This window comes from Trachemys scripta, chromosome 5, assembly GCF_013100865.1.
Source record: "Trachemys scripta elegans isolate TJP31775 chromosome 5, CAS_Tse_1.0, whole genome shotgun sequence".
Taxonomy (NCBI): domain Eukaryota; kingdom Metazoa; phylum Chordata; order Testudines; family Emydidae; genus Trachemys; species Trachemys scripta.
This window is the reverse complement of record NC_048302.1, coordinates 25,565,947-25,586,980: the sequence shown is the minus strand read 5'-3', so window position 1 is coordinate 25,586,980 and position 21,034 is coordinate 25,565,947. Positions and strand designations below refer to the sequence as shown.

Below are 21,034 nucleotides of genomic sequence, written 5' to 3'. Positions count from 1 at the left end.
AACAAATTGTTAAAACAATCACTTTTTAATAATCATGAGGATAATAGGGTTATAAGGAATAGCCATCATGGATTTATCAAGAATGAATCATGCTAAACCAACCTAATGTCCTCCTTTGACCAGTTTACTGGCCTAGTGGATGCGGTAGATGTGATGTATCTTGATTTTAGTAAAGCTTTTGACATAGTCCAACATATTGTCATAAGCAATTAGGGAAATGTGGTCCAGATTAAATTCCTATAAACTGTGCGCACAACAGGTTGAAAGATCGTACTCAGAGTAGCTATCTGCTGTCAAACTGGGAGTATGTATATAGAGGGGTCCCCGAGGGCCTGTCTTGGAACTGGTACTAGTCAACATTTTCACTAATGACTTGGAATGGAGAGTATCCATGTAAAATTTGCAGATGACATTAGGATGGGTGGGGTCGCAAGCACCTGGGACATATTAGAACTCAAAATGATCTTGACCAATTGGAGAATTGGTCTGCAATCCACAAGATGAAATTCAATAAAGGTAAACGCAAAGTACTACACTTAAGGGGGGAAAAATCAAATGCACGACTACAAAATAGGGAATAACTGCCTAGCTGGCGATGCTGCTGGAAAGGATTTGGGGGTGATAGTGGATCAGAAATGGAATATGAGCCAACAATGTGGTGCAGCTGCAATAAAAGCTAATATCATTCTGGGGTGTATTAACAGTAGTGTCCTATGGGAGATAACTATCTCGCTCTATTCAGCACAGGTCAGGCCTCATCTGGAGTAGTGTGTTCAGTTTACGGTACCATGCTTTAAGAAGGATGTGGACAATCTGGAGGAGGTCAAGAGGAGAGAAACAAATGATAAAAGGCTTAGAAAACCTGACCTATGAGGAAAGGTTAAAAAAACTGGGCGCGTTTAGTCTTGAGAAAAGAAGACTGGGAGGAAGGGGGCGGTTGGATAACAGTTTTCAAATATGTTAAGGGCTGTTAAAAAGATGCCGGTGATCAATTATTCTCCATCTCCACTGAAGGTAGGACAAGAAGCAATTGGCTTAATCTGTAGCAAGAGAAATTTAGGTTCGATATTAGGAAAAACTTTCTAACTATAAGGATAGTTAAGTACTGGAATAACTTCCAAAGGAGGTTGTGGAATTGCTGTCACTGGAGGCTTTAAAGAACAGGTTGGACAAACACCTGTCAGGGGTGGTCTAGGTTTACTTGGTCTTGCTTCGGCGCAGGCGGCTGGACTTGATGATGACCTCTCGAGGTCTCTTCCAGCCCTATGCTGCTTTGATTTTTATGAAACAAGCAGTGTTTCTATTGGTGGCAGCCTCCTGGTTTAGTGTGTATGGGAGTGGGCAGACGTTACTCTTTTTTGTTCCTTGCTCTGTTATGAAACCTTGGACAAAGCACTTTTTTCTTCACTTTCCTCTTCCACCTTCTGTCTTGTCTATTCAGACTGCAAAGCTCTTAGGGAAGGGATTGTCTGTACAGCATCTAGCACAATGGGGTCCCTTTAGGTGCTCCTATAATACAAATACTAAGCGAATACTTTGATGTTGGTCCAAGACTTTTTAAGTTCTAGGCTTCTGAGCAGGATAATGCTTTGATTCCTGAATAAGGATAGATTTAGTCATTGAGAGAACAACCTCCCCGTTGTCACTCTTGAACTAGCTAGCAAGAATAGTCACAACTTCTTTTCTAGGATCTGTCCCATGGATGGATATGTCTCAGTATGAAAGTGGAATTAATATTCTCTGAAAGGGAATTTAAGGTTTAAATAGTGTCTTGTAATCTCTTCCTGAAGAACTCAGTGGAATCTCAACTGACACTTTTTGACAAGACAGGGTCCGTTTTCGACTGGGCGTTCTGGTTGAAAACCAGACACCTGGCAACCCTATGCACCACCATGGCTTCTTTGCTAGTCTATACCTTCTTGCCACAGGATGTCTAGGAGAGGCTGCTGGTGGATTTCTCCCTCTCTGTGAAGCTGCAAATGTGGCACACAAAAGTTCACTTCTCTTTACTGCTCAAAACAAGTGCTGGTGGCTGTTCAGTGGCATTATGCTAGACCTCCTTCGAGAGCCTTTGGCCTATACTAGAGGAGATCGGTCACTAGCACCATGTTCACCCTGTAGGCAGTCTCTTCAACACCCTGTGCTCAAAAATCATGACTGGCATAAAAAATCATGAGTCCTTTTTTTTAGAAAAATAACCGTGGGTTCTCTTACTTGCTCTTTGATATCTGAGCCTTTAGTGTGCACTCAGGTCACACTTTCTAGCTTATCTCTGTAGCCATAAGGGATAGAGTATTCCCGCTACACCGGCCCCTCCCACCCTCTTTCCACCCCCCCGCCTCTAAGCTGAGGTTCTACTGAAATAATGACTCTGGTATCTGGGGCATGACTTATAGCTGGTTGGTCTCTGCTCTGCTTGGATGCCGAGGACCACTAATGAAACCTTTTTAAAAAAAAATCATGTGATGTATACTCTTCACTTTATGAATTGGCATTCTGTTGTATTAAAATTGACGGAGTGAGTCTAGAACTACTGGTTGTTTCCACTGACTCTTGCTGGCAGGGTTTTATCTGTACCAAGACACTTAAAAACAGGAACAAAATTGGAGGTGGTGTGTGTGTGTGTGTGTGTGTGTGTGTGATGGTTTGTCTAGTGCAGAGAACTTAATGCAGATGGCTTTCAAGGGAAGTACCACTTACTCTCTAGGAAGCTCTTTTAATGGTGAGCAAATTTTAAACATCAAACGCTGTCTCTTAAATGCACACTTTTTTTTTCTTTCTCTTGAACAGTGGGCCACAATACGAATCCAGAAAGGAGTCAGACAGGAGCAGGCAATGGCACTTAAGAACTCTTCTTCCAGTGGTAAGAATTCTGAATGAAGAATGTCTCAGTAATATTAACCTGAGGAAAATGGGGAACAGATTTTTTTAAAATGGGGAATAAGGAGCTACTAATCTTGTTCTTAAATTACTATTGTAGTGCCCAGAGGCCTAAGATCGGGGACCCATTGTGGCCAGTACAGTCAGGCATCTAGTAAGATATAGGCTCTGCCCCCAAGGAGCTTGCAATCTAAAGGTTCAATTCTGCTGCTCTTACTTGTGACATCTTTTAAATGGTTTAGTCACTCTGCACTCGGTTGCAGAGCTGGGTCTAAATATAACCTTACTTACATGGAATAGTACTGTACTCCAAGAATAGCTCCATTTATTTCAGTGGGCCCACTTATGTAAGGTATTGCTCAGTGCGAAGGGGGGCAAAACCTAGCTAACAGATGGAGGCTAAGGGTGGGAGTGAGCATTCTGTGCACTTCACAGATGGGATCTGAGGCTATGTCTACACTATAAAGGAGCACAGCTGCACCACTAAAACTGTGCTGCTGTAAGGGGTCCTATGTAGCCGCTCTTTGACGGTAGGAACCTGCCAGCATAATTAAACCACCCCCAACAAGTGGTGCTAGTGATGTCGGCAGGAGTGAGTCTCCTGCCGACATCTAGTGCTGTCCATACCAGCACTTTTGTTGGTGGAACTTATGTCAGTCAGGGAGGTGGGGTTTTTTCACACCCTTGTCTGACCAAAGTGATGGTGTAGACAGTGCCTGAAGCTCAGAAGTCAAGTGACTTGCCCCAGACCATGTAGTCTGTGGCCAAACTGGGAACTGAACTCTGATACTAATCCCAGTTCAGTGTCCCAACCACAAGGTCATTCTGCCTCTAAGTTAAACACTAGATCACATCAGTAGACAGCTCATGTGTGGCTAGCCCTACTACTGATTTCCTCAAAACATCTTAAGTAAGCAGGACTTCAGCTCTAGTCAGCACTTACACTTTGTCCCTGATCGCCAAGAGGTACCCAGCAATGGCACAGATCTGTTTATTATTATTATACCATAATAAAAAACATTGGGCAATGAATATTGCCACTTCTAATGCAACAACTCCTTCTGTTTCTCTTGGCTTCCTTTGCATTACATGGACAAAGTTCAAATGTTGCAATTCAATTTTTATTGTCTTGTGAAATAAAATAGTAGGGGGTAGGGCTCTGCTTTCTTACAGGAACTGTTGGCACAACTGCCTGCAGGATTTTTCTCAGTTGTGAGCCACTGCTGACCAGGGGTGCCAAATGCAGGCTAGCTGCAAGTCTGGCCAAAGATGAGCTATTTTCAGTAGCTCTTCAGGTTTTAGCCACAGTCTGTGCTCCAAGCCCTGGTGTCTTGGGTGGTGGTGAACAAAGATGTCCAACACAAACAGGTGCCAGGGGTAGGAAAGATTTTTGAGGAGTGGAGAATGAACACTTTAAATATGGGTTTGCAGCATTGGGGGAGGAGAATCTGTGCCCAAGTCACACTTACGCTTCTCTGGCAGTGAAAAGTGGTCTTGGAGTGAATGTAATTTACACTGGAAGGCTCTATTGCATTGCCAGAGTGATGTAAAGGGACCTTAATGTAAATGAGATTGGGTCTCTGTTCTGTACTTTTCCAAGTGGAGCACTTCTTGCGTCTAGTCCTAAGCTGCTATTGTCTAAGGGACAAAGCATATGTATCTTCCAGAATAATTGAAGAAACAGGTGGGTGCTCTCATCCTATCTTCTCTGTGGGGTGACTGTGGAGCTGTGGCGAGGACACATGGACTAGTTTCTAATGTTCATCCTGTATGTGGTTTAGGAAACGCACAGGGAGAGAGTGGACAGGAAGGAAAGAGTCTGCCTTGTTGCATAACTTCCAATTTGCCACAGACTGGACAAGTGTCTGCATTTTGGGGATGATGAACTGGCCTGCTGCATAGTATTTGCAAATAATCCATGACGCACTGTTCTGGCAGTCAAACATGTGTGGCTCTGATATTGTTAGGCCGCTAGCTGAGCGGCACAGAGCAGCAAGAAATCCTTTGTGACAAAAGATCATCAGCTGTTTAAATCCATTCTCTGTTCAATTTCTTCACATTTCTGTTATTAAGGCATCATACAGAGAGATGAAACCACTATGGAGAAGGAGATCGCGGGCCTGCACCGAGTAGACTTTGAACTCTCCGACGTGTTCTATTTCTCCAAGAAGGGGATTGAGGCTATTGTGGAAGATGAAGTCACCCAAAGGTTTTCTTCAGAGGAACTAGTCTCCTGGAACCTTCTTACAAGGACTAATGTCAATTTCCAGTACATCAGCCTGCGTCTGACTGTAGTGTGGGTCCTTGGGGTCCTCATCCGCTACTGTTTCCTGCTGCCTCTTCGGTGAGCCAAGTACTGGGAGAATAGTTCTCATGTATATGTATGTGGTGATGCACTGGGATTCACCCAGGCCAGTAAGGGGCTCAGCCAACACTTCTTGCAACTCTAGGCACCTAGAATGCTCTGCTGCTGTAGCTCACAGCCCTGACACCAACTGCCAGTCTACAAGCGTGGAGGTCTCACCCAGGCTCCCACCCACTTACTCCTTGTAGGGGAAACTCACCAACCTTTCCAGCCCCAAATTCTCCCCCCAGAACATCTTTCTGCAGCCTCTCTTATTGTAACATCCACAAAACCTTATCAAGTTTGCTGCTCCTCTAAAGAAATAGTACAGAGAGCAGCTTATTAACTTAGTTGGGGCTGACAATCCTTCCATTTCAGTCAAAGCACTGAGTTGGTTTATGGTAAAAAGCAGACAAGTTCCTTAACAAAAGGGCATAGAGTTAAGTCATACCAAGTGTAAGAAATAAAGCTAGAAATGGTTACAAACACAAAAGTAAAAATGCGCTTCTAAAATTATAACTTAATTTCAGAAGGTTACATTCTTGGTCTAAGCAGGTTTCTTACCTATAGTCAATTTCCAGAGACTTTTAGCTATCTTGGATAATAATGCATAACTTTTGTGTTCTCTCCCCTGCTCTGTATAGTCTACTAAACCTTGGAAATGTATTCTTCTGAAGGATATCCCCAGATACAGTTCCTTTCCCCTGCTGGGTATTGCATCCATGTAGATGCCATACCAGCTTCTTCCCTGCTGGTGACTTTTACGATGCAAATGATCTTCCTGCAATCTCAGATACAAATGAATAGCCCACTGTCCTTGGCCATGCCTGGCTTGAAGTGTTGGCCTCTTTCCTTTGTCTGGAAAACCCTGTTTATCAACTTCCCCTGAGGTGCCTGGTTTAAACATGTTTGTCACATTTTCAGCACCTCTGTATAATTTGTTGTAGATTAACTGGACATAGGTATATCATGCAAGAATATTAATGATCAGTGAGTTGTTTTCCAATGACCTTAAATGACAGCTTTTAGATACAGATTATGACAACAGTGTGTTAGGTGAAGTGGGCATGTCAGGTTACTGACACACAACAGTAAACCACCAATGGGCCTCTGTGTCACATACGCACCAATGTGAAATGATCACTCTGCAGTTTGAGGTAACTGAGTCCTGCAAGAAATGATGACAAACATGCAAGCAGGGCCAGCTCTAGGATTTTTGCCGCCCCAAGCAAAAACAATTTTGGCCGCTCTCTTCCCCCCCCCCCCCCATTTTTTTCTTACTCTACCCCCGGCCCCGCCTCAACTCCACCCCTTCCCCAAATCCCCAGCCCTGCCTCCTCCCCCCAGGCTCTCAAGCCTAGGAGGGAGGGAGGGAGGGGGGAGAAGCAGCGCGTACGCCACGGCCACTCAGTCTCCCCCTCCCTCCCAGGCTCTCAAACCTGGGAGGGAGGGTGAGCAGCGGCGTGCAAATCAGCTGTTTCGCGTGCCGCGGCCGCTCGGAATCTTCCCCCTCCCTCCCAGGTTTGAGAATCTGGGAGGGAGGGTGAGCAGCGGTGCGCAAATCAACTGTTTCGTGCGCCGTGGCGCATGAGCGGCAGCAGCAGCAGAGTTGAGCTAGGGTGGCCGGGGCACATTTTTAGGGGTGGCATTCTGGCGCCGGCCATGCCACCCCTAAAAATGTGCCGCCCCAAGCACCAGCTTGTTTTGCTGGTGCCTAGAGCCGGCCCTGCATGCAAGCTGGGCTTTTTAAGCTCTCACTGCACCCATCGCTGTGGTGTCTCTGCTTCTTTTACTCCCTCCCCCATCTTAAAATTGAAACTATTGTAGGGGCTCAGATATTCATCAGATACTCTTCAGCATTCTAATGTTCTCTAGTACATGTTTTTGTGACATGAATTGCCATAATTCCTCTCCAATAGGGATCTTCTTGCTGCAGACAAACAGTCTTGTCTCTTCCTTTTCGTTTTTAGTGTTACCTTGGCTGCCATTGGGATTGTTTCAATGATTGTGGGAACCACACTTGTAGGGCAGTTGCCAAACAGCAGGTAAGTGTGTGTTTTTCCCCTTAATTAACCTGTTTGGGAAGAATTTTGTGGAGAACTAGGGATTGACTCTGCCCATGGCAAACCTGCCATGTCCATGATATGGCATCAGTGCTGAAAGAACGCAAAGTTAATACTGTGGATCTTTTCTAGTCCTCTTCTAAAACTGCCAATTTATGTGGTGCTCTACAAGGATGTTCAGTGTCCTGAAGAACTTGAATACCAAAAAAAAAAAATGCAGGGGAAGGTGGAGATACCAAGGAAAGGATTCCTAGAAGCATGCGTGTGGAGAGTTTTAAGGGGGAAAGAGGTGTTGGGGATTGGTCCTGCTTTGAGCAGGACTAGGTGACCTCCTAAGGTCCCTTCCAACCCTTATATTCTATGAAACTACATCTACGTTTAGGGGGCAGTGTAGCAGACTGCAAAGCTGAGACTGTGGAAAAACCCAGCACAAAGGTGACTTGAAGCTGCCTGAAAGAGGGGAATCTTGAGTTGCCCACACGCTAAGGGCCATTATGATCACTTAGTCTGAGTTCCTGCATAATGCAGGCTGTGGAATTTCACCTGATTCCTGAATTAAGCCCAGCAACTTCCAGTTGAATTAGAGCAAGTCAACTTACAGCAATCATGGTCTGCTCTGTCTAACTTGAACTGAAGTCTGTTTGGCTCCCAGCCAGAGGTGAAAGTAAGCCGGTACGCCCCGGTATGGCATACCGGCAAGAGCAGTGCGCCGTACTGGGGTGGCCCAGCTTCCCCAGGCAGCAATTTAAAGGGCCTGGGGCTCCCAGCTGTGGCTGGAGCCCCAGGCCCTTTAAATTGCTGCCAGAGCCCTGCTGCCGGAGTTCTAGAGTAGTGGCAGGGCTCCGGGGGTTGTTTAAAGGGCCCAGGGCTCCTGCTGCCTCTTCGGCCCAGGCCCTTTAAATTGCCGTCAGAGCCCTGGGGTAGCAGCGGTAGCAGGGGGCTCCGGCAGCGGTTTAAAGGGCCTGGGGCAGTAGCGGTGGCCGAGCCCTGGGCCCTTTAAATTGCTGCTGGAGCCCCCGGCTGCTGGTGGGGGAGGCAGAGGGGTACAGGCCGGGCCGGGGCTGGCTCTGATCCCGCCTCTTCCGCCTGAGGCCCCATCTCTTCCGTGGGCTAGAGCCAGCCCCAACCCAGCCCTGTAATGGTAAGTCCCCTATTTTTACTTTCACCCCTGCTCCCAGCCAGCCTTGGAATTGGGAAAGGTGGCTTTCTGCCTCCCAATCCTCAGATGTGCTGAACATGAGTCCTAAAACCAGTAAGCTGAAAGACTGGGAGGTGTGTTGAGAAGAAAGGAGATCAGATATATAGGCTTATCAGGATTACTTTGTGGAGGACATGAAGCTCAAAACTAAGGCATCCAGACATGAGGTCAGTAAAGGATGGCCTCTTCTAAGGACAGAGGAGCCCTAGAGGGTAAACTCCTTTTGAAGTTATAGGAGGGGGAAGAAGATGGAGCTGGAAGTAACGACAGGGAGGGAAGGAGTCCACTCCTACTTCCACTCAACCTTGGACAGGGAAGAGCAGTGATTTACTGAGTCACTGTAAGAGACCAGCTGCTGCATGGGAAGTGGTGGAAACTAACCAGGGAAGCAGTTTGGACCTTACTGTGTCTTTTGGTGGTGAAACAGGGTTGGGGAGAAGAGTGCCAGGGATTGGAGTAAGGTTGATTGGAGCAGACTCCAAAAGGGCAGCATGATGGGGAAGGGGAAAGGCGAGAATAAATATGGAGCATTGGTGTATGAGGAGAATGTGAAGGATATGGTGGTGAAAATGGGCAAAAACGTGGCACTGAGCTGGTAAAAGGAGAGACTGGGAGAGTTCCTGGGAGCAGAAGAGGACGAAGAGGAAAGCAAAAGACAAGCGTGAGAGGCAAAATGGGGAAAGCAGGTGGGGCAGGGGAGAGGCAAGAGGCAACAAACAAGAAAACAATACTTGTTGCAATGGAGAAACTCTGAAGTGTGATTCCAGTCCAAAAAGTGACTGAGAAAGGAAATATTTCTTGTGCATATTCCCAGTTCTCTCATTAGTGACCAAGGCTGTCTTTAAAAAGTGGTCTTATTTCCCTTGGATGTGCAGGGCCAGCCTGGCTCTGGGCCATGAGCTGAATTCTCTTCCTCCTTTGCAGCACCAGTGGAACTGTTAACTAAGTTCCAGTTGTGACACTTGTGCTAACCTACCATTTTAAGGGGATAGCACCTGTGTAACTGAGAGTCTATCTTGCCCTGGAGGGCCTCTCATTACTGATGGTTGTCAGAGTCCAGCTTGATTTGTCAGGGTCCAGGTTGAGTTTGCAGGGAGGCAAACAACAACAAAACCTCCTCTCCTTACCTGTGAAGTGAGCATGCTCATTATGGAAATAACGGAGAAGAAAACATGAAACCCCAATACCACTCTAAAGGGCAGTGCTACTCGAAACAGCAGCTAAACACTCCTTCCTTCACTGGTTTCCCCTGTTATGCCTCTATGTGGTTTCTCCCCAAGCTATCCAGAGGAGCCCGGGAGGTCTCTGCTATGTAGGTTGTCTCTCTACCAGTGGTATCACCACTCTTTATAGAATGGAAGCACCTCTGGGAAATCAATCTTGGTTGGGCTGCCTTTGTGCTGCAGTGTGTGTACATAAAATAAACACATTGAGATGGTAGTTCTACTTCAACGAGCCTATCTAAATAGACAAGACAGAGAGTGGGAGGTGAAGTGACTTGCCCAAGGTGTTGCAGCAGTTTGGTGGTAGATCTGGGAATAAGACCAAAGTTCCTAGAATCCCAATCCACTGCCCTAAACACTGTACTATTGCAATAAAGTCTTGGCCTAGTCCTTGTAACTGGAAAACCGCTTCTATTATAGCTCCCTTCCAAGACTGTTTGTAAGTAGGGTGACCAGATGTCCCTATAAAATTGGGACAGTCCCGATATTTGGGGCTTTTTCTTATATAGGATCCTATTACCCCCACCCCCTTTCCCGATTTTTGGCACACTTGCTATCTGGCCAGCCTATTTGTAAGTGTACGTGTCTTTCAGCGCTAAAGATTGGCTAAGTGAACTGGTCCACCTGACGTGCTCCCGGATCCTCGTCAGAGCTCTGTCTGGTACCATCACGTACCATAACAAGTGAGTAAGTCTGTGTTGCACTCCACTACTGTAAAGGGCAGAGCCGTCCCTTGGGTAGGATGAATTGGGGCAACTGCTCCAGGTCCAATGCTTTTGGGAGGGGGGGGTGTGTGTCCCATGGGCTGGTGTGATTGGTTGGCATGGACAGTCCAGGAAGAGACAAATCCATCACTTCCGTTCCGGGCCCTACATCCCTATAGGGATGGCCCTGGTAAAGGGGATACATAACTCTAGGCAAATAGGACTAAGGGGGTAACTTTTATTTTTTCAGGGGGAGTCAGTGGTGGTATGACTGTCTAAAAGTGAGGACCTCTTTTAATGATCTTTAATTAGTCTATATGGAATTTGCATGACTCTGCTACACAGGCAGAGCAGCTGAATGATGAAGGTGTTTGCTCAGTGTTTGCTTATTAGCTGATAGTGTGACAACTAAATCTTTTACTAGACGTTCTTCTCAAAGCATGGTTCAAATGTTATTTAACACTATTTTCATTAACAGTAGGTCTAGTTTGTACATTGACAACATGATCACCAACAATTTTCTGTCAGTTAGAAAATAATCACAACCATATTGTAGCTTGGGGGTGCCTACAAAATTATTGTAAACTGCTGTTGTTGTTCCACTGAAGTGCAGGCTCTCATGAACTAGTGAGAAACTGAATATAATCAACAGAATGTTTGTTAACCCTTTGGCTGCAGTTTGACCTGTTAAACCAAACATTGGCTTGTCCAGTAGTCTAGGAAAATATTGTTAAGTAGGCAACATAGTTATGTTTTGTACAGTTAAGTGAATAATACTTCCTGTCATTGCAGGGAAAACAGACCACAGAAAGGGGGTATATGTGTTGCCAACCACACGTCTCCAATAGATGTTTTAATCCTGACTAACGATGGATGCTATGCAATGGTATGATAAGTGAAAATGTGTGATGTTGATTTACACAGTAGCAGTCAGGAGGAGGCCACTAAAGTTTGTGACCTAAACTAGGGTCTGACTCCAGATGTCTAGAATAAATACTATGTACTAACCCAGTGTATCACCAGCTTCTGATTACAGGAAGGATTTCTAACTTCTCGCAGCATTTTCTAGAAGGAACATGCATCCTGAGATCCCAGATAAACTCAGTGGCTTCTACCAGGTTGTTTGTTTATGAGCACTTGGTCCCTTCAGACCAATGTGTAAATGAGAATCTGAACCACTACAGAAGTCACAGAAATGGAATCTGTCGGATCACTTATTAAAAATGCATTTCTTTACACTGCATTGTTAAATTTCAGGTATGTCTCCATGGCAGATGAAGGTGTGATTGTAGCATGGGTAGGCATGTCTACATTAGCTTTAATCTTGCTCATGTAGGTAACAGTAGTAGTGAAGATATGGCACTACAAGCTGGCAGCCCTAGTATAAGCCCAATGGGCTACACACTCAGGTTGGAATTGTGAAATGCCCAGAAAAAAAGTAGTAACAGGTTAAGATGGGGGCATCTCCGTGTACCTTGTGATGTGGTAATGGCACAAAGGTGGTATCAAACTCTAACTTTCAGCTTTAGTAAATGTTAACTTTCCTATTGTAACACTTCAGTGACTGACGGTACCTAAAATCTGTGCAAGTCACTGGTAGATCAGAGTACTGCAAAATATTTTGCCTAAAAGGTTATAAAAGTAAAGGCAGAGGACATGGAGAGAGGAAGACTTCTCTTAAGTATTGATGCTAATTGCATTGTGAGTAACATCTTTCTGTTCATGCAGTTGGTGCACAGTTCTTGGTGTGCATGCAAAAGCATGTAAAACTTCCAAAATTTAGGTGTGTTAATACTCACAGCTATATGCCCACCCTAATGTGCATGAGATAACCTAGTGCAAAATAATGAAGAGACCAAGATGGTACAAACTCTAAACTATTTTGTAAAAACAGAACTTCAGAAGGGACTTTAGTAGCCACCATATTGGTTTGAACGTGCTGAAAGGGATTTCTAACTGTGTGCAGAGACTTCACGAGGGTGAGTGGAAACTTGACGCGTCAGAAAAATTCAATCTTAAGGGTCTTTTGTGATTTCCTGAAGATGCACAAAAGTAAATGCTAACAAAATAGTTGTCTCTTTACTTTCTACTGTCTATATATTCAGGGTTTGAACTATGATGTGCAATATTTATATAGTGCTAAAAGCCCAACTTTCCAATACTGTATTTTCTAGGTGTCTAGGAAACTAATGCTTTTACTGGACTTTTTTTTTGGTACATTGCAAAGCTCTAGTTTAGGAGATACCTAGCTGTATTTTAAATAGGCATGAAGCAGATGGACTTTCATTTTGCCATGAGTTTCGTATAGTAGCCGTCTCATTTGGGCTTGCAGGTTGGCCAGGCTCATGGGGGTCTAATGGGACTTATTCAGAGATCCACCGTCAAAGCCTGTCCCCATGTCTGGTTTGAACGCTCAGAAATGAAAGACCGCCACCTAGTGACAAAAAGGTAAGGAATGGGCAATCACTCGGCTGAGTGCTGCTGTAGCTGTGAACAATGGCATTATTCTAACCATAACAATCCTAGCATCTTGGAGCCCTAGTCATGAGCCAGAACCGCATTGTACAAACACAGAACAAAAAGATGGCCCTTGCTCCATAGGGCTTACAACCCAAGTATTACACAAGAGACAGACAGACATACAGGCAGGTGGGGATGGGGGGGCAATAAGGAAACAGTAAGTCATTGGTCAGCATGATAGGCAGTGGCCTTGGCATGCCAGTAGCCAAACAGTCTTGCCTCTTCTGGAGGGTGAAAGGCTAGACTGTAGAAGCACTTTATCTGCAATGAATATATCTGGCCATCTTATTCTAAATGCTAAACACCTTGCAGAAACACTCGGAATACCAGGACTCAACCTCCTTCTATGATTGTGTATTACCATAGTCTGGAGTGATGTGAATTGCAGTCATTTGCAACATGCATGCAGTGAATGAAAAAATTACAGTTGTGGGAGCAATCCTACACTATTTTTCTTTGGGAATATTACTATGCATCTAATTTGCAACAGAAATGGAACTTGGATATTACCCACAGATGGGGAGGGAATAGGCAAGTGTGTGCTTGCAGATGAGTGCTGAGATACTGCAGAAATGGGGCAACAGTTTGAAAAGTCATTTAGCACTCTTGGAATCTCTTCCTATAGTAAAATAGTTTAGACAAAAGGTTCCAGTAACGAAGGTGTTCCAGGTGTGACTGCCCAGAACTTCTGACATGGGGTTAATCTGATAACTCTGCTGCCAGGGACACTTGGTGAGCAGGTACCCAAGTGTCTTTCTGTTTCTTTCCACAATTATAATCTAAATTGTTTTCCCACACGAATGTCAAGGAAAAGCAGTATGAAATCCCAAACTGGGATTTACTGTTGGGAGGTAGGAACCTAACATTACTCACAAAATATTAATTTTACCATGAAATAGAATTACCCGTGCTCTTTCTGAAATGTCCTCTAAATTGGAGCCGTCTAAAAACCACAGACTTGCTGGTTTTAGATGAAGTTACCTACAATACTGAGCTCCTCCTGGAAAGGGCAAGATTTCTGCAAAGAAGAACTTTCCCTTAGTGTAGTACAGTAGAGATAGTAGTGCTGTATTTCAAGTATCTATGAAGTTTGTAGTCCAGCTTCAGGTTTGTTGTAAAGGGAATCACTCTCCTGACTCAGGAATGGAGTTGTTCCTACTTAAAGATCTGAGTCTGGTATAGCTGACCTCCCATGATGGGAGGGAAGCTCTCAATAACTGGGGAGAATCATGTTCTCTCATCCCTCTTTCTCTTCTTGCATACCTTCACTAACTACTTCATTTACAGAAGATAACTGAAGGGAGTTTTGTTTTTTGTGGTGTGTGGTTGTGTTTGGGGGAGGGGAGAAGAAGACAGGAGATGAAATATTTAGCCAATTGTCCTGATCATAATAACCTTCCAAACTAAAAACTTTCAAACTATATGTTTCTGCCCCAGTTGATTCAATCAAAGGTGCACCTGCTGGTTGGGATTGGATTCCAATGCCGGGTGTCTGTATCCTATCTTAAATTTTGTGTAGAATTTTCAGGATAGTCTTATAGGGGATAAACTTGTCTTTCACCTTCCTGGCTTCTAAATGGTAGATTGAAGGGGCATTCCAGAAAGTCTACTCAACCAAGATCGAGGAGTGAGAATTGTGGGCATAATATATATTTCAGAATTGGAGAAGGCCTATGATTAAATAACTAGAACCAAGATTATGTAGCCTGTATCAAACTTGCATATTTTGCTCAGCCTGTTTAAATATTGCAGTCAGTGGGGCTTCCACTTGAGTGTGCCACAGCCTAAAGTATCTTACAGACAAGAAGTTTTTCCAGATAGGCAGCCTAAAACTTAACTTGAACTTTATGCCTTTCATTTCTTGCATTAACACTACTTCCTCTCAGTGCATCAGCCCTTCAAATACTTGTTGTTGGTTTTTAACCCCTCCGTTATTGCTTGTGAATCTTGCAACAGAGGTGCTTTTTCACAGACTCCCTTGTTGAATCCTTTCCTCTTCTTACCACAGTATATTAGCTACTTATTACTAGAGCTTGCCACAAAAGCGCCATTTTTCATGGGGTGGGGGGAGGAGGGGAAATCTTGCAGTCTGTTATTGAACTTAAAAAAATCAGAACAGTTAGAGGCTAAACATGAACACGCACTTGTGCTCATGCGCATGCTCGCTCGCACTCTCTCTCTCTCACTCTCATACATCCGTGGGCAAGAGAGAGAGCTGGGGATGTCCCTTTTGAAGTAAGAATAATTGGTGAAATACTGGGTAGGACTAAATTAATAGTAAAGGATCTAGAGAGCTGAATCTAGGCTCAAATGATATTCCTGTTATCACTTTGCATCTGTAATTCATATGTTGCATCAAGTGTTGGCTTTTGGCTTCTGTTGAATGTACATACATGACTGGGAAAATTAATCCTGTTTCAAAATGTATTGCTTAAACATCCTTCTTTCTGCTTCTACAGACTGAGAGATCACATAGCAGATAAGAACAAACTGCCAATCTTAATTTTTCCAGAAGGTAAGAAACTGTCTCATTCCACTGGACTTAGTTCTCTTCTCAGTGCTTATGTCGCTCTTCATTGTCCTGCTGTGACACCGATTGCTCAAACTGATCTTGTTCCACACTTATAATAGGAAACATCAAGTGTCAGGATGCCCCGGCTCCTCCCAAAAGTGGTGGGATGAAGGGGATGAGTACTGAAAGGGTTTTTCCCACAAATGGCTTAATCCTTCTTCTCTGATGCAGACACAACTGGCTGTGTCTGCATCATGCATGGCCTCCCTGCTTCTACCTACCCCTCCATCCTCTCCCCCAAACCTCAACCCTACTCTTCTAGCACTGCAGGGAGGGGAGCACTGTCCCACCATTCTCTGGCCTCCAATCTTTAGGCCTGGACAAAGCACAGACATTGGAAAGACTAACTCATTCTTCTTGGAAGTGCTTTTCACTGTTCCCCAGTGGTTGCTTGCTTTGCAAACTGGTATAATCCTGCTGTCTGACTCCATTAGAATATATAACAAAGGTTTCCTGATTGCCAACACTCTGACTTCTCTTTTGTCCAGGCACTTGTATAAACAACACATCAGTAATGATGTTTAAGAAAGGAAGCTTTGAAATAGGAGGGACCATTTATCCAGTTGCAATCAAGGTAAAATACAATAGCAATAGGTCTCCAGACACTGCTGTTTACCTGTAGAAAGGTCTGGCTGCGTGGTGGGTGGGTGGGAGATGGACAAGAGTTTGTCTCAGTACTGTTGCTGGTAGAAGCACATGCCCTACAAGTGGCCCTCTGGTGTACTTGGCCATCGGAAAGCGAACAACTGAATACCCATGAATGAAAATAATTCAGTCTCTTTAGAGTTGCTCTCTTGAAATAAGTGGAAACCTGTTGGTGGGTTCTGTTGGCGTCTTCCTTACAACGTGGAAGACTGGAGAGAAGGTAGGCGGTCTGGCCAGCCCATGAATTAACAAGTCAATATTTGAAGGAATAAGAATATGAAGCTTGTAATCAAGGCTAGACCTGACACCACTGTAAAAATATACAGCATCTCCCCATGCTGTACCTCGGTGGGTGGAGGCCAATGTGTAATGGTTACTAATGTCCTCCTATACAGCCTTGTGAGTTAAGCGCCCTAACACGTGTTTACACTTTGGATCTATATTATTTGCATGTTCATTTATGCTGAAGGAAATGACTTAAACTTACTATTTTGCCCCTCTGCAGTATGACCCTCAGTTTGGAGATGCATTCTGGAACAGCAGCAAATATGACATCGTGAGCTACCTGTTGCGAATAATGACAAGTTGGGCCATTGTGTGCAACGTCTGGTACATGCCACCGATGGTCAGAGAGGTATCTTTGCATATGGTTGGTTGTTGATTTGTATAGGATGTAAAATAAGTATGGCTCAGAATCAATCTTAAATTGAGCTTCCTTCAATGCTCTTGGTAGCATGATACAACTTTTTTTCAATTTTGCATTTCCCAGTGTATTTAAGTATGGAATGTACCTGCAGTATATTAGCTGTTGGACAGGGACAGCCTCCTTTTTCATGTAGTGTTGCTCTGGGACTAAGTGCTGATGGCACAATGGCTACACAATTACTCATGCTAATGTGAGCTGTGCTGCTAAGAATAACACTTGCTGTTTGGAAAATTGGTTTATTATTAAGTCATCAATCTGTTCTGAGGGGAAACTTTCTCCACCTTGCCATCACTTCAAAAACAGACCTAAAATGTGTGCTAGATTTGCCTGGGAAGTGTGTGATCTTCCATTTAGTAGTATCAGGTTGCTGATGAGGCGTGGACTAACATTCTTTGAGGAAAAGAAGGCTAAAAACTAGACCTTCAGAGAACGAGCTTAGTGTGTCAAAGACGCTCCGCTTCCCTCTCTGACACCTTCCCTTCCCCCCCCCCCGCCCCCCCCCCAAAAAAAACCCAATGGAAAACCCCCAAACAAAACAGGACGAAGCCTAATGCTCTGAAAGCAAAAGCTTTCTGGTCACAAACTAAAGAATCTGTAGGACTTGCAGCACAGCTGTGTGTTTTTTAAAAAAACAAAAAGTCCATAGGTCAATTGACTCTAATTTCTATCCCTTGAAGGAAGGAGAAGATGCCGTCCAGTTTGCCAACAGAGTAAAGTCAGCCATTGCTCACCAAGGAGGACTGACTGAGCTTTCCTGGTATGAGATGTGATTCTGCTTGGGCTTAATGTGACATTTTTGCATACATGTCTTGAGTCTTTATGGCTATAGAATGTGGTTCAGATTCTCTAACGTATCTAGGGGACTTAGACACGTCTTCACTATATAATTTGAAGAGGTATTAATCCCCTAGACAGCTTTGACTGCCTCAACCTTTGTGTTCTTTAATTTAAATGGTCTTAGCCAAGATATGGTAGATAATGAGGGAGTTGGCTCTTCAGGCACTTCCATATGAAAGAAGGTTTTCTTAATAATTTATATGATGACAATACAGAGCTCTTGAACAGTGGGTTTCAGCTAAAAGTTTCAAAGCACAATACAGTCTTCCCTGTTTGACAAATAGAAACTAAGGCACATAGAGGTGACATTCTTGTAGTGAAGAGACACCAGGTCAGGAGCAGAGCTGAGACTAGGACCCAGGTCTGCAGAGTTCCTACCCATTGAACACCCTGCCTCAGTATGGGTTTACGGTACCCCAAGAGTATGTAGTGCTATAAAAGAAGTGGATCATGCTGAAAAAACTCTAGAGCAAGGCCCTGATGAGAGCAGTCAAAAAGCACAAGTGGATTCAGTGCTCTAGAGAGCCAAGAAGGATGGGATATGGAATTTAAGTAACATAAGGGACAAATTATACTATTCATGCAAATGCTACTGTCCCTGAAGTCAAGATGAAGTTACATGGGTGCATATATTTAAGGGCTTTGGCCCAGATCATTAAAGGCATTTAGTGGCTCAACTCCGACTTCATTTTTCCCTAATGTTGAAGTTAACATCTAACTGCATCCTTTCTGTCCTCTGTGCTCCAGGGATGGAGGTCTGAAAAGGGCCAAAGTCAAAGACACCTTCAAGGAGCAGCAGCAGAAAAACTACAGCAAGATGATAGTAGGAAATGGATCAACAGTAAATCCATCAATGGGAGAAGAATCAGACTGAATCCCAGCTTTTCCAACTAAGCTTCCCAGGACTAGCTCTTACAGGAATACTGTGGGTTTTTCATTTAGAAAAACCAAACCTATTCTAATGTGCGTGTATCTCCTTTATGTGGATGGGGCAGAACATACACACGGGGCAGTATTTTGTTATGTATTTTTCTTGAAAGCATGATATTCCACTGAATTGCAGCTGCAGGTATGATGGAATAGAACCTGACTTAAAACTGGATGGGGGAGAAAGTGCAGTTTTTCAAAACCGTACATGACATTCTCTTGAATCTCTGAAAGGGAAGTGCAGACAGTGAGTCTAGCCTGATGCTGTCAGGTTACTGTGTGTGCAAATAACTCTTCTTGCTAAAGTCACTTGGAAGTTGTAAACAAATTTGTTTCCTCAACAGCTACTTTCTCTCTCATCATGCTTGTAGGCTGGCTCTTTTGTTGTATGGTTCTTAACTAATCTTGCAGTTTTAGTGGTGTCCTGATGCAGGTCTGTTGTCTCCATTTGTTTGCGTTTCTATGTATGTGAAACAGGGAGGTGGTGAATAGCCTAGAATGACAGACCCTAAATAGTGGGGAGAGAGGTGGGCAATCAGAACAACATCCTCTTCAAACACAACCAGGACCTTGGATGGCCTCTAAACCTAGAATTGCCTCTAATGGAAACTGATACCCGAGAAGATATTTAGGAGATTCCTCTAGAAACATCTCTGCATTCTGGAACTATTCCCTAAACTACTGTGCTTCTTCAGACTGGGAACAGTAAAGGGAAGAGATGATTGGGAGCTCCATAACTGAAAATGGATACCTCTGTATTATAGCAGATGCATTTTTATTATAAGTGCAGTAATTCTTTTTTTTGCGGAATGCTAACAGCTTAACAAAAATCTGTGGGGATCAGCAACCACAACACAGCTCATACTTGGCTGGGCTAGCAATATCTAGTGTGTCATTTGCAGTAAAAGAAATGGCCTGTTGGGAATGCATGTATACTGCAGCCTTATTGTAAATGGGAAATAAATTCTATATTTCTAATGCGTCTCTGGTGGTGGTATTTTTCCTCTAACTTGTTCGTTCTGGCTTCTATTTCTCCTTCTGTTGGGCAATGGCTTGCAGTGTGGCTCAGATCCACAAAGGGACATGGGCACAGCAGCACCTCGCCACCTGGTGGGATCCATAAACACTCAATTAGCCACCCAGGATTCCTAGACAATGCCTAGGGAGAAACAGGTGCCTCAGAAAGGGATCCACAAAAGCCACCCTTCTAGGTGGGGAGCCACCTAAGCTAGTCAATGGCAGATGCTGAAGAAAGGGGTGTGGCCTAAGCCCTGCCCTTCTTAGAGCATTATGCAGTCATCTCTGCTTAGAATCCACAGATGAGTCATGAGCCTAAGCAGTTTCTTGCAAGGGTGGCAATGACAGAGGAAGCCTCCCCTCGTTAGGGAACTCCTTAGGTTCAATTCTCCCTGTCCCTCCCCGCCTGATGAGGAATAGGGAATTTTTCCCCCTCTCAGGTGAGTGACTTAACAGCTAGTGCTAAGTAAGCATTACTCTTGTGCTCTCTATGGCCCAACACATCTTATTTATACACAGTGGAACAGCTTCAGCAGGAAACTCCTATATCTGAATATCCCATAGTCCACTGATTATTTTTTTTTTTTCCTTTTTGGGGTACTCATCCCCCCCTCTCCTGCCGTTTTGGATGGAGTTAAGTATGCTCTGAGCATGCCTGCTGGATTGGGCTCTGCCAGTGCAATAGGTGGGACAATACCTGATTTGAGGCTCCTGCTAGGCCTTAGGCATGAGCTAGGCCCACAGCTGCAATAGGATTTAGGCACCTATGTTCCTACTTAATGCACTGTCAGAAAACAAAGTGAAAATAGTAGGAGATAAATCGCTGAAGTCAACATTGACTTCAATGCAAGCTGGATCTGGCTCAGTGGAGTATAGTGGCATGCTACAATTCTGGAGTCCAACAATTTTAATGTAACTTCTGCTAACGTAGGCCCACTTTTTGCCTTTGATATAAAGGAACAAAATGACTTTGTATCCAGGGAAAATAAATTGCTTCAACACAATGCACACTTAAAACTAGAACAGGAGGGAACCCCAGAGACACTAGACCAATTAACTTACAATTAAACCCCAATAACAATGAGCCTCAGCGCAAGAGCCTGTAATAAACTGAACTATTTTAAAAGGGCGGGGGGGGGGGGGAGAAACAAACAATAAAACCTTTTCCCTCTGCCACAAGAGAACCTATTTAATTCTGAATAGATCACTATAACCTGGGGATTTCCCATATGCTCCTAAATATGAAAACTGCTATTCTTTAATTGAAAATTATGGGCCCAAACCTATATGTACATGAGCACCTCTCTCAGGTTAATGCCTTCCACTGAAGTTAGCAGGGCTACTGACGTGAGCAGTTTTGTGGGTCCACATTGACACTCTGTGAAGGTCTTCCATAAG

At 44.2% G+C, this 21,034-nt stretch overlaps 1 protein-coding gene across 1 annotated transcript in view; it reads left to right on the top strand.

Annotated features, from left to right (window-relative positions):
• GPAT3 (glycerol-3-phosphate acyltransferase 3) overlaps positions 1-19,601 on the top strand; it is a 30,403-nt gene extending 10,802 nt beyond the window's left edge. The window contains exons 3-13 of the mRNA XM_034772361.1: positions 2,791-2,863; positions 4,954-5,224; positions 7,195-7,269; positions 10,302-10,391; positions 11,205-11,298; positions 12,745-12,860; positions 15,392-15,447; positions 15,993-16,078; positions 16,655-16,783; positions 17,533-17,612; positions 18,440-19,601. Of these exons, the coding sequence (XP_034628252.1) occupies positions 2,791-2,863; positions 4,954-5,224; positions 7,195-7,269; positions 10,302-10,391; positions 11,205-11,298; positions 12,745-12,860; positions 15,392-15,447; positions 15,993-16,078; positions 16,655-16,783; positions 17,533-17,612; positions 18,440-18,566 (1,197 nt within the window). The 3' untranslated portion in view covers positions 18,567-19,601. The remainder of the gene's footprint in view (positions 1-2,790; positions 2,864-4,953; positions 5,225-7,194; positions 7,270-10,301; positions 10,392-11,204; positions 11,299-12,744; positions 12,861-15,391; positions 15,448-15,992; positions 16,079-16,654; positions 16,784-17,532; positions 17,613-18,439) is intronic.
• Positions 19,602-21,034: the final 1,433 nt, after the last annotated feature.